This window comes from Cryptotermes secundus, unplaced genomic scaffold, assembly GCF_002891405.2.
Source record: "Cryptotermes secundus unplaced genomic scaffold, Csec_1.0 scaffold618, whole genome shotgun sequence".
In the NCBI taxonomy this organism is placed as follows: Eukaryota; Metazoa; Arthropoda; class Insecta; order Blattodea; family Kalotermitidae; genus Cryptotermes; species Cryptotermes secundus.
Window position 1 is genome coordinate 128,389 of NW_019734973.1, and position 13,513 is coordinate 141,901.

At 38.9% G+C, this 13,513-nt stretch overlaps 1 protein-coding gene across 5 annotated transcripts in view; it reads right to left on the minus strand.

Moving 5' to 3' along the window:
• LOC111869132 (BUB3-interacting and GLEBS motif-containing protein ZNF207) overlaps positions 1-13,513 on the minus strand; it is a 35,344-nt gene that overhangs the window by 16,433 nt on the left and 5,398 nt on the right. For 4 of the 5 annotated variants that reach the window (XR_004513515.1, XM_033753294.1, XM_023860370.2 and 1 more), the window contains 6 exons: positions 11,285-11,534; positions 10,031-10,148; positions 9,542-9,648; positions 6,162-6,294; positions 3,538-3,630; positions 2,532-2,760 (listed from right to left, as the gene is read on the minus strand). Coding sequence is in view for 4 of the 5 variants with exons in the window: in XM_033753294.1 (XP_033609185.1) it covers positions 2,532-2,760; positions 3,538-3,630; positions 6,162-6,294; positions 9,542-9,648; positions 10,031-10,148; positions 11,285-11,534 (930 nt within the window). In the remaining variant the exon portion in view is untranslated. Of the gene's footprint in view, positions 1-953; positions 2,361-2,531; positions 2,761-3,537; positions 3,631-6,161; positions 6,295-9,541; positions 9,649-10,030; positions 10,149-11,284; positions 11,535-13,513 lie in introns of those variants that run through there. The other variant, XM_023860371.2, reaches the window with a different exon arrangement.

The following is a 13,513-nucleotide window of genomic DNA, read 5'->3' on the forward strand; positions in this document are numbered from 1 at the left end:
CCATATTACAGTAAAAAATAATTCACTTGACAGTCAGACCTCTCATATTCTTGCAACTCAAAGACAACTCATATTTGCTCCAGTTATCATCTAGGTAAGTGGTATCATTTTCCACCATTTCTTAAACAATTCTTGGCACACCAAATTAACATATTTGTAGATGATTGAAAATTTCCCCTTGAAGATCTTCAATTCAAGATTAAAATCTAAAGAAATTGAATTTGTGGGAGGAAAACTGGACAGTATTCCAAGTGTCATATTAAAACTTTACACAATGTAAACTCATATAAAATTCAAAACCAGTGATCATAAAATTGATGTATGAGATATCATTATTAAAATGTTCGTTTATTTTATTGAAGGGTATATTATTACATACTTATTGAATTGGTGGAATGATAAGTGGTAAGGGAAAACTGAAGTGCTTGCAGAACTTTCCCCAGTCCTACTCTGTCCACTACAAACATCACATGGACTACTCAGGGAATGAACCCAGGCCTATGTGATATATAGCTTATGAATACCCAACCACCTCAGCTATGTCACAGACTATCCTATAAGGCTATCAAAAATCTGCACATGAATGAATATTCATTCTAATAATCATCGCTACATTTGATCCAACACCATAAAACAATGAACTACACACACTTTGGATTTATTCCTTCATTTTACAACCATACGCACTTATAGGTAATCTTGGGACTGTATTATAGTCAGCAACAGCTCTCAACTCAAAAGATTTGTTCTTTTCTTTCAGACAAATATACCATCTGGTTTTCTGGTCCACAACATTTTCAAATTTCAATATCAACTGTTTGATATACCTCCGGCCACACTATGGACCTGGGGTTCACTCAGCCTTTAACAGAAATGAATACCAGGAATTAAATAAATAATTTTCCTGTGGAATAAAGCGCAGCCAGCACGTAAGGCTGACAACCTTACCACCATCTTTGAGCCGATTGTCTAGATAATGTGGGACCATGAATGTCTCACAGCCCTATGGGCCTTCTACCTTGTATAAAAATAGTGTATTTTGTGCACAAACAAAATGCACTTCTTTGCTAAATGTATTCTTCCAAGTATGGGTGAGGCTTATACACAGAACATTACACACTTGGGGGAGGGGGGTTCATTATTCTGTATATGACTGAGCCTGAATGCTGGTATAATATACTGTGAAATACCCAGCAGCAATTATTAGTGTTTGACAATGTGTACTCAATATTTATGACGCTGAATCAATAATCACTGTCATGCTACCACAAGGTTGGAGATCAGCTGTATAATTTCTATCATTTGAATTTTATATTTAACGTTGAGTCTTTTGCTTAATGTGGACAGAGCCAATGTCATATTTTGCTGTGACATGAAGTGTCTCATAAATCATTATTCTCTGCTGGCAGTAGAATGAATTTAATTTTCCCATAACATACATTGTTTTTCAGGATGCATATTTACTGACATGGGTCAAGTGATATTGGTGTATTTTTATTAGAGGAGAGAAGCCAACACCACTGATTCCCAGAAGTTAGAAGGCTGTGACATGGGAAAATTACTGTAAATGGTGAAATCAACAACCAAAGTGCCATGAATGCAAGAGCAATTATTTTGCTTTCATATAGGAAACTCCAGAGCACCTTATATAGTATTATTATTTACTGACCTAAAAATCTGTGTGTGGCACATTCATGCACAAACATGGTGTCTATTCCATTACCTTAATCAAACTCAATGATCTCTAGAAACAATCACTAATCACCAACAGTCAATCATCACCATCACACTGACTGTCACCATGACTTTTTAATATTTTCTGTCTCAGGTCATGTTTTTAAGCTACTGTGAATTATCACACATACTAAGTGTTGCAATACACGTAAGTTAGAGTAGACAAACTTCCTTACAAGTTTGAACATACCAATGGATGCATAGCAGTGGCATGAAAACATATCCAAGCATTAGACAGTGGACCCTGGCAACTAGACAAAGGGTCCAGTTATAGGCAATGTGTTAATTTGTTAGTAAATGTAGAGGTTTTTGAACAAATTGGTATGTACATTGGATGAAGCTTTTCTTATAAAACACGAAAACCACACCATTCACTTTCAGGTACCTGACTGGTATTTGCTGCACAAATCAAACAATATGGACATTACATTTTATACAATATAACGGCTTCTCAACTTAATGCCTGAAGAAGACAAGAAGGCAGAATATTTAAAATATACTGTCCATGTAAAAAGTTCAATCTGCACCAATCACCAACTGGCTTAGCTCCATCCATTCCATTTCTTCTATCTGCATATGTTTACAGGAGAGCCACAATATTCCAAATGATGTATTTCATGTATATCCTGAAAATATGCATGTCTATTTGGTATTTATGTCATGGACTCAACTTCCTAAGTTTTGTGTAATACATCATTACCCAAAAACCAACCTTTCCTTGAATGTAAGAGTGAGTGAGGCTCGCCACTCCCTGCGGCATGGCATGACATGGTGCACCATGTCGCTGGTGGACTTACCTGGAGGAAGCCCCATTGGGGGCGGTCGCATCATGTTCATGTTACCTCCTAGCATGGCAGCTGGGGGGCCCAAATGCATGGCATGCCTCATGATAGGAGGACCAGCCATAGGTGACATGATGGCCACACTGCTTACAGGTGGGGCAATTGCAGCCACAGAAACTGGTACTGCAGCCACAGCCATAGGAGGCCGGGGTTGATAGCGGGGCATTACAGCACGTCGCTCTTCCTGCAAGGAAGTGAACATCTGTTACAGAACACTAAAAGGGCATCTTGCATTATGGTCACTACAGAGATAATGGGAGTCTGGCTATATACATCCAGACCACCTAAAAGCTCTATATAAGTAACACAAACATCTGAACACATGTTGTATTTGGATTTGCTTCCACGTTCTGTAAAACATTATGTTTCTCCTGAAAAGTCATTGCTTTCCACTTAATTTGAACTACCTTCATATTTAATCCAAATTACTTTACTCCAACACTTCACATACTAATGGTGAATAACAAAAACTGTGGATCTGGAAATGATCTGTCAGGAAGTCTGATATAAGTTATGAAGTGGTCTGCAATTGGTTATCAACTACGGTACAGTTCAACTATTAAGAAATAAATAGCAGTTTGAAAGCCTTTTAAGCATATTATGATTGAACTTGCCCACTGTGGGCAATTCATCAATATTACTTTAAACATATGAAACAGAGAATTTTTGTATAAAATCAGAAGAAAATAAAAATCTAAAGTGGGAACATTTTTACAAAGGATCTTTATATATGTCGGAAAAATTAACATTATCTTTGCGGGAGTTTAGGTAGGACTTCAGAAATATAACTTTTTCACGGAAAAACTTTGCAGTCATGAAAAAATGTATCTTAATTTCATTCACTGTTTAATATCTGGGTATGAATAAAGATGCATATTCTAAATACAATAGAATATTCTATTATTCACAGTAGGCTTCCTGGTGAGGAGAAGACAGTGTATAAGTATTTCTTAGTACGTACTTCCACCTGAGGTTGGGGAGTTGAAGTGGAGGAATCAACAGTCTTCACTGGTGTCTGGCGTTGGTATTTTGGTAGCTTGGCACGTACTTCCTCCTGCACAAACACAAGGCATGTTAACATGGTGCAAGATCCTTCTTGAGAAACAAACAGTCATTCAGCTGATAAAGAAATCCCTGGCCTTTTACAGAACCTGAAAATTCATGAAGATCTTCCTGAGAAACTGTCACTGGACCCTTTTCTGAGCCTCCACAGTGGTCTTCTACTTCCTGATATATACTCTGGAGACAGACAAATCTGTTCCATTTGAACACATGGTGTTATTCCAACTTCTAGGTGTAAATGTAGATTTGATCTTGAACTCAATGATTATTTATCTGTTCATGACAATTTCAATTTATATATTGGAAACCTCTGCTTTTCTTTCAATATGGGTGGTAAAAGGTGAAGTTATGCTCGTGCTTAATTAAGTACAGTGGGCCTGTGGTCAATGACATTAACTGGTTCCACAAAAATCATCATTAAACAAATATATGAAATACACATCAAAGTCCTAATGCCTTCAAACATGACCAGAAGTTGATCCCTTTCCTCCTAAAACCTTATTTATAATATTTACATACAATTTTAATGAATGAACCCTATGAAGTACTACTATTAAAGAGGACTGAGAAATAATAAACAGAGTATAAAAAGGTCCAGATATAGGGCATATAATAAAAACTGAGGGATCATTAGAGGTACTGGCTTGAGATGCAGATGGTACCAATAATGGTCTCTTTGTGTGTCAGGAGTTGTCTGCTGTGTTGGCTTCCTCATCTACTGATAATCCCTCTGCCCTCGAAACTTCAGAGTAACAGCTATGTTTCTTCCATGGCTGGAAGTCTGGGCGTCAGTCACTTCACTGTCCCAAGCAGTTAGAAGTTTGGTCTCAGAAGCTGACATGGTATTACCTTGGTCGTGTTCCTCCTCCCAACTGTTGTGGGCTCAGTGAAGCTGGCCAGTTCTTGCAAATCCTCAATAGTGAGTTCCCTACTGTGGGACTGAAAAAGGTTTTCCACATCACCTTGTCCACTTCAAGCCCCACTCATTCTCCAAGTGAAACTATATCCTTATCAACAGTAACAACATTTTTGAATCCCTCAAAATCTTGTTAAACTGCTGGCCAATGAAGCTTTCATGCAGCATTCAAGCAGCACACTGAAACTTTTTACTGCCACAACACTCCTTACCAGCTACAGAATGTTAAATTTTGTCCTTCAGAATTCCTTCAATATTATGCAGTCATCAAATGATGCTGCTTCATGACATTGGTGGAAAACTTTCTCGGTGTACAGCCTCCTAAAATCTGCAATGACCTGCTGGTCCACGGGCTGGACCAAAGATGTGGTGTTAGCCAGCAGAAAGTTCACTGACAATGGATGATTCGACAGTCAAAGAGGAAACAAGTCATGTTCAGGTGCCTTCTGTAAAACAGCTCTCAATTCCATCTTGTTCTTGGTTAGGTAGGACTCGAGAGTTTCAGAAGCCTGGTAACCCATGCCTTCTGGTTGGACTTCCAAAGGACACCCAGTTCACTTCTGATGATATTCTGTTGGTTGAAGACCCTTGGACTGTCATAATGGCACACAAGCATGGGCTTCAATTTGAAATCTCCTACCAACAATGTTAGCCTGTCCTTCGTCGACTTATGGCCTGGCAAAGTAATTTCATCCTTCATGATGTATGTTCTCCTGGGCATCTTCTAGGACAGGCCAGTCTCATCAACACTGGACATCTGTTGAGGAAGACAGCCTTCCTTCTCCATCAAATCTGCAAAATTCTACCTTAAATTTCTCTTTTATCTTCTTAATCTGTACTGGCAGCCTCCACATGCCTAACAACGATTTCCTGGTTTAAGGTTCTTGACACTGTGAGAAGGACAGAGGTGATCTGTTTTAAGCCTTCAAAAAATTGTCTAGCTTTGTCACAAATTAACTAGGAACTTAACAAATTCACCTTGAATTTCTTCTCATGAATCCGTATCATATAATTATTCCTTACCTTCAAAATCCTGGTCAAGGTATCCTTCACACTGGTTGCTTTATATTTGCCCTTTTGTTGAATAACTGTACAAATGGTGGATTGGGGCAAGCCATATTCGCTAACCAGAGCCCGTATTTTTACATCTCTTTCATTCTTTTCAATACTTTCCTGCTTCACCTGTATGCTGATTGTTTTCCTCACTTTGCTTACCACAAGCTACGCATATCAGACACTGAAAATGCCCATAAAACGATGCTTGGCTGAGGACTGACAACTGCACTTGAGTGCCTTCGAACTGGCTGAAATTGGTTGCTGCACAATACTGCCAACATACTGTTAGCAGAAACAATGGGATGCCCATGAGAGGCAGATCATTAGCTGAAATATGGTTAACTGATGGCATCATAAGTTGAAAGAACACTGTATTTTGCTATGAAAGCATACAAGAGAATGAAAGTACAGTTTCATGCACGCTTAACTTCGACAGTAGATAGAAGTGAGCAGTCAGTCAGCTTCATGCCTTGGCTGCTTTACCCCAGAAGAAAAAAGACAGAAAATGCTTTCATTTTTTGTACAAGGATCACAACTGTTATTGCTCTTACCAAAGAGATGTCCTCCTGAGGATGAACAATTTTACTTGATGCGCCTGTTGTATTTATAAGTGCCACCTTCTGAGGTATATCACTGCTGGAAGTTACTGGTGTTGAACTCTGGCTACTTAAAGAGCTTGTAGCACTGAAGTGTGAAAAAAGACATACATTAGGAGATAAAAGATGTAGGAACAATTCAAGGCATTCCATGAATACAATTTTGAGGCCTAAATAGCTGTAACACATGTTAAAAGATACCTGTTCTTTGAAATTATGTTTAGCCAATCCTCCAAATGCAACAATGTACATTTTCAAGAATTCAAGGTTTATAATATACATGGTGAACTTTCAGACACTGCCTTACAAATAAATTTCACTACTGCACTTACATCGGGACACATCAGCTGTTGGTCTATGCCGATGATGCGAATCTACTGGGTGATAATGTAGATACCATAAAGAAAACAAAGAGAAAACTAAGTAATGTTACTGTCTCATCACCAAAATGCAGGGCAAAATCATGACATAAAGATAGGAAAATGTGGCACAGTTCATATATTTGGGAACAACGATAACGGATCGAAACCTAATTCAGGAGTACATTAAGAGGAGACTGAACTCGGGTAATGCTTGCTACCATTCAGTCCAGAACCTTTTGTCTTCTCATCTGCTGTCCAAAAACATAAAAATTAGAATATACAGAACTATAATTTTGCCTGTGGTTCTGAATGGGTGTGAAACTTGGTCTCTGACATTAAGGGAGGAACATAGACTGAAGGTGTTTGAGAACAGGGTGTTGAGGAGAATATTTGGACCAAAGAGAGATGAAGTGACAGGAGGTTGGAGAAAACTGAATAATGAGGAGCTTCATAACTTGTACTCTTCTCCAAGTATAATTAGAATGATCACGTCAAGGAGGATGAGATGGGCAGGGCATGTAGCACAAATGGGGGTGAAGAGGAATGCATATAGGATATTGGTGGGAAAGCCAGAAGGAAATAGACCACAGGGAAGGTCAAGGCATAGGTGGGTGGACAATATTAGAATGGATCTTAGAGAGATAGGATGGGATGGTATGGATTGGATAGATCTAGCTTGGGATAGGGACCAGTGGAGGGCTCATGTGAACGCGGTAATGAACCTTTGGGTTCCATAAAATGCTGGGAAATTCTTGTGTAGCTGCAGAATTGCAGGCTCCTCCAGAAGGGCTCAGTTCCATGAGTAAGTACTGCACTTACATACTGCCCAGTCCCTAAAATTAGCACTCTAGAAAATACAGTTCATGTCCCTTAAGTAGATTTTCTTCTTTGGATTTCAGGTTGCTATGCAGTCCAGCAGAAGTCAGGCAACATGCTGGAGGAACATACTGCTTCCATCTTCAGGGTTAAAGAGTAAGCCAAGCAATATGCCAGCATGAAGAAGACAACAAGCAGTTTGGAGACAAGCGAAAAATCAGCATGAAGCAAACAGCAAGTAGATTCCTGCCAGCTTCATGCTGGTTTTTGCTTCGCTTACACTTTGACCCTGAAGATGGTGATACATACCTCTGAAACACTGTCTGGCTTTCACCAGTCTAGATGGTGACATATTCCAGAAGACAGACTCTTTTAACATGCTACTCTGACATTCCAGTATTAATATTGGATTTTCTCAACAATATTTTATGAACACAGTAACATAATGTCCTATCCCCTTCAATATAAGATAGGTATCCAACTTGTGTAGTCATGCCAATGTTGCTATGGCTGTTAGCAGAGTGTACCTTAGTAAGCAGATATGTTCCATTACACAAGCTAATGTTATCATATACAGAATGTGCTAAGCAACAAACTTTTTAATATTGATGAGAAACTAAAAGTATCATGAAAAAGATGTATGGAGTCATGTAGGAGGAAGGAAGTATGACGTACTGGACTCCTCCATCACAGATTGGATGAAGAGGAATACATCATTTGAAAGTAACAATTCTGGAATAATTACTGTGAAGGAAGGTCATGAAATATCTTATAATGGAAGAATGTCTGGCTGGTTATATAAATGACACAAGACAATTTCATTAAGCAGTGTCACTGGAAATGTGTCAAATCAATGTTCTACAAGCAGCTAGTGAGTTGGATGTGAGCGGCACAGATTGCAAGAGCTGGATATAAAGCCAAACCATTTAACGCAATGAAAGTCTATGCTATATGCTTCTATGTTTCTTGGTTACATTATTTTCAAGGAAACTTAAAGTAATACCTTCTTTTGTAGGGAAACTTGGGAAAAAAGCTCACATTACAGTGTTGCAACTGTACTTTACATTGCTATAACATGCTGGAAACAGTATGCATAAATGAGATTTGATGCTCTCACAGCAGCGAATATGGGACATGATATGCTCTTTGGCAGAAAAATACTAATGTTTAGGAGGTTACACATTCCTCTGAAACACTGGTATCTATTTACCAAACAGAGCATCGAATCCCTAAGATTATAATATTAATACATATAAATGTATTCATTTCTCATAATTTACAATTACACAATGCTAAAAATCCCTTTCTGCATAATAAGCCTAATGATCAGACAAGATATAAGACAAATAAGTTTCCCTAATATATTCATGTATTTGTATACATAATACATAGGTTAGTCAATAAGTAAGTTACAAATGGATATAGAACTTAAAACAAATGAGAAAAATTTGAAAAATGCTTTTATTTCTCAACATAATCTATCTGTACATTGGGGCACTTGTCCCATCGTTTCACAAGCCCCTGAAAACCAGCGGCATAAAATTCTTTGGGCTGCTGTCGGAACTAGGCGGTGACTGGGATCACGAAGGCATACTGCTCACCGCATTCCAGCCTCAAGGACAAACTGTAAATGCAGACTCCTACTGCAACATCCTCAGGAAACTTCGTAAGGCCGTTCAACAGAAGCGACCAGGACTCCTCACCAAAGGCGTGTTGCTCTTGCATGACAACAGGCGTCCCCATACCGCCAACAAGACAAATGAGACGCTGCAAAATTTGAAGTGGGAAGTCCTCAAGCATCCTCCGTATAGCCCCATCCTTGCTCCAAGTGACTTCCATTTGTTTGGCCCTCTTAATCATCATTTTTTGGCTGAACATGTTCCCGACGATGAAGCTGTAGAAAGGGAAGTCACCGCCTGGTTCTAACAGCAGCCCAAAGAATTTTATGCTGCTGGTTTTCAGGGGCTTGTGAAATGATGGAACAAGTGCCTCAATGTATACAGAGATTATGCTGAGAAATAAAAGCATTTTTCAAATCAGTACTCTTATTTGTTTAAGTTCTATATCCATTTGTAACTTACTTATTGACTTACCCTCATACTTTACACTGTCACTGCCAGTGAAGATCACTATAGTAGATTACAAATGAAATGGTACCTATATGCAGGAAACGTAGGTTTCACTGGTCCAATCGGTGTACTGACGGTTGAAGTGATCGGTTTGAAATCAGCACCTACTGGAGCAGAAGCTGTTGTGGTAGCAGCCTGAAACAGAAGCACACATACATCTAAACATTCTCTGCAGGTTCTCATTTACTTCTACAGAATATTTTGTCTGCAAAGTTAGTCATGTGACTGGAAAATGATATGTGAACCCACTGACAAACCTGGTTATATTGTCTTGCTCTACCAAAATGTCTTAGTGGTTAACATTTGATGCTACAATTACTGTCTCATACATATTTAAATGTAATGCTGATGAGAACTCAACAGTGAAAACCCAAAATATGTAAATGGGTGAAAACTATGATGCTTTACATGCTTGTTTCCTTTATGGTACTATTACAACCCTCCAACTACAATGGTTAATAACAAGTCTTTCAAAGTATTAATATTCATGGCAATATGGACAGGAACATGTACAAACCGTTGCTGTACTAGGGAACAATGGTTTATTCTGCTGGGGTTGGTTGTTGCCAGGATTCATACCCATGTTCATTTGTGGAGGGCCACCCATGTTCCCCATGGGACCCATCATAGACATTCTGAAACAAAATACATCAAAAATAAAATCATGATGGCTAATTTCACTGTGAAGGCCATGGTCAATCGCTCTATGTGGTATCACATGTAACAAAACAAGATTTGAATATAAAGTCTCACAGTGAAATAATGAGACTGCCAATACTGGTGAGGTGTGGCGTGTTGGACCACAAACTATGCAGCTGAGGAGTTCCGTGTCAAAAAGCAGCTGAAACTCATTTTGTTTCGCAGTTGCACCGAACGCTTTATTGGCACAATGTAACATCCATCCAAAAATATGGATGATAAATTATTTGAACAGAGTACTGACATTAGCCCTTCGGAGCGATTTCATGTATGATGCACGTCAAGTATTTAAACCCCTACATATTGTTTCATCTCCAACGTATGTTCTACTGAAAGCTTAATTTCTCTGCTCTCTAGCAGAGGAACAAGATCTTGAGATGGGGTTCTCCCCCAACAAAAACAAACACACATATATTTAAACAATGTATGTATGTATGTGGAACAATGGTGAGTATTTACAGCTGCCACAATCTAGGTAAATTCAATCAGTAATGTGTTCAAAGTGTATGTTTGGCTGTTTCACTAGCATTATGATCTCTACTGGCTTGATTTGTTGAAACGAGTGGCAGATTCCTCTTCCTAAGCAGTTCAACAATTTGAATGGCACTCAAAAATATCTCACTGCATTACTGCAGAGTGAAATCTAAGACTGCTAATAACCAACGACAGAATATTGCACAAATTAAAAAAATTAGTTTTCCTGGTATTTCAACAAATATACACCATGCTGCAAGAAGTTTCAAACAAAAGTTATAGATCTTAATAAGATGTACATTTTGTTTAATATTGATATCTATATGATTAACCCTTCTTTTAGAAACTGATGAAGCTGTATTTGAGCTCCATGTAAATTAATGATTACATACTCATACACCAGAATTAAAATTGACTAACAACTATCTGGCTTAAACACAATATCAAATTTCATCAAAAATTATGGTAATTTTGGAGCTGAAACGTGCATAAGGAGAGACAGACACACTCTCCTGCGTTCATTTTGCACTTCATACAAAAAATGCATCAAAATTTTAACATGCAAGTCATGAAACATGAACCATGAATGATCACTTACCCAGGTCCCATGAATGGTGGTCCCATGGGAGGTCCCATAGGGCCCATCATAGGATGACCCATAGGAGGACCAAACTGACCCATGGGGGCCATAGAATGATGATGCATAGGGCCCTGTGGAGGCATCATTCCTTGCATCATACCTCCAGGTCCTGGTAGGGGACCAGGGCCATTACCAAGCAACCCTTCTGGCTTAGTCTTTTTTGGAGCAGGTTCATCTTCACCACTGCTAGGGGAGCCTGGTCTGCCACCTGTACAAATATAAAACAGGCTCAGTGACAGCTAAATAAGGGTAGAAGGGTGTATTCCAATGCAGTACATATATATTTCAAATTTCATTTTTTATACCACACTGGCCTTTGATGTTTCTTTGCTGCAGGCATAAATCTAGTTCAGGAAAGGTAATCACACTATATTGCACAGATAACACAAAATTATATTTAAGCATCCTGCTGCACTGTCCCAAGTGCAAGACAAAAGAACTACAATAAATTGCTGCACTTGGGACGGTGTTTATGTCATATATAACACAATATATCAACTTCTGTATGATAATCTGGTTTTCGAAAAAAAAGAATTTCAGCTTATCCAGTTCAATGATTTATGTTATGTCACGAAGAAGACACACAGGGTGAAATCACATAAAGTAAACGGAAGAGCACGCAAATGGCTAGGACAATTTTCCATTCTCCCTCAGCATTCTACCTCCACCTCCCATGCAATACTCTATTTCCCCTTCCACCCTAATTTCCTGTGATTAACCAGTAAGCAAGTCTCATTATCATGAGTGCTATTAAGAGAAATTGGTCTGAATTAGTTAAGTGAAAATCACATTTTTTTAACTTGCATGTAACACGGTATATCTGGATTCTACCGACACAAACGCAAATTGAACTCATATAGGAACTTTCAGTGTCTAAGATTTTAGGTTCTCAGAGCATGGCTTCTTCTGGGATTTCACACAGGTTCCCCTGAAATGCTGGGAATTTTCTACCAGGCTACATGATGTCAAATTCCAGAGAACAGTACCTGAGACTTTCAGTCCCTCAAACAACTTTACAGGCTGCACTGCCTGATTCTGACTTTTTAAATACCAGAAATATTTTTGGGGGGCAGGCATTATTTCATTACCCGATATGTATGGACTTCTTAATCATCCAGAGATAGGGACTAGCTCTATCTATTGGACCCAACTGAGTAGGTTTTCCCTGAGGACGGGGACAGAATCCAGCTTCCGAAACATTGTTTTGAAAAATAAACAGGGCGGTTTTTTTAGAAAATAGACAGGATGGGCAACGTCCACAAACACAATACTTCCAGCAATGTACCATCATCACAAACTTTTAGATCTTATATACAGTAGAACTTCATTATAACGTCATCAAAGGGACCTAAAAATAGTGTCGTTATAAACGAATGTCGTCGTAACCGAAATGGGCACTTCCACAGTAGCCTTATGTTAGTCACTTAAAAATCTACCAAAAACCGACTTAAAATGTTGAATTTTTTAGTGAAATACATAGTTAAGGACAGACTAACGTAACATTAACGTGGAATTAATATGGATTCTCCATATCATTTGTACTGTAGAATTCACCAAACCAAATTTGCGGCATACATCAGCTTTTTTCCTTCCATTTCCTATTTCATCAATCACTTTAACTTTCTCTTCAATGCTTAAAACTTTCTTTCATTGCCATGTTTTCACTACTGTACTTCTCTGGGTTTAGGCAGGAACACTATAGGGTAAGTAGACAATGTGAGTGTTGTGCCCCAAATTTGAGATAGTAGAGGTAAGCCACTGCCCAAAATGTTCGCGACGAGCGAACAGTGTTGCACAGCTATTGCCGCAACATGTAAACATCAGTAATGGCAAGTAGGGTAAGAATTTGCTGGCTCAGCAAGGCTGTGTCCTCACAGCGCTAGAAGTTTGCCTAACTCGGGCACTGGAGAATCGGAATAGATCGCTTACACAGCGATCAGACGCAAGGGGGTCTGCCCACATCCCGATAAGACCCAATGAAAACCTAACTTTAGGAAATTAGAACACAAGGGAGGAGCTATCTACCCCCTTGTCGTCCACGCGGAATCAGCGAATTAAAACTATAAATGAGGGAAATTCAAGAGACTTGGAATTCTGATTTTAAACAGAATAGAGAGTTGTCAGCCGAAGGCTCTCTTCGACATGGGTCTGACGAGCGGAGGCAGTGTGCCGACATCTTGTACTACA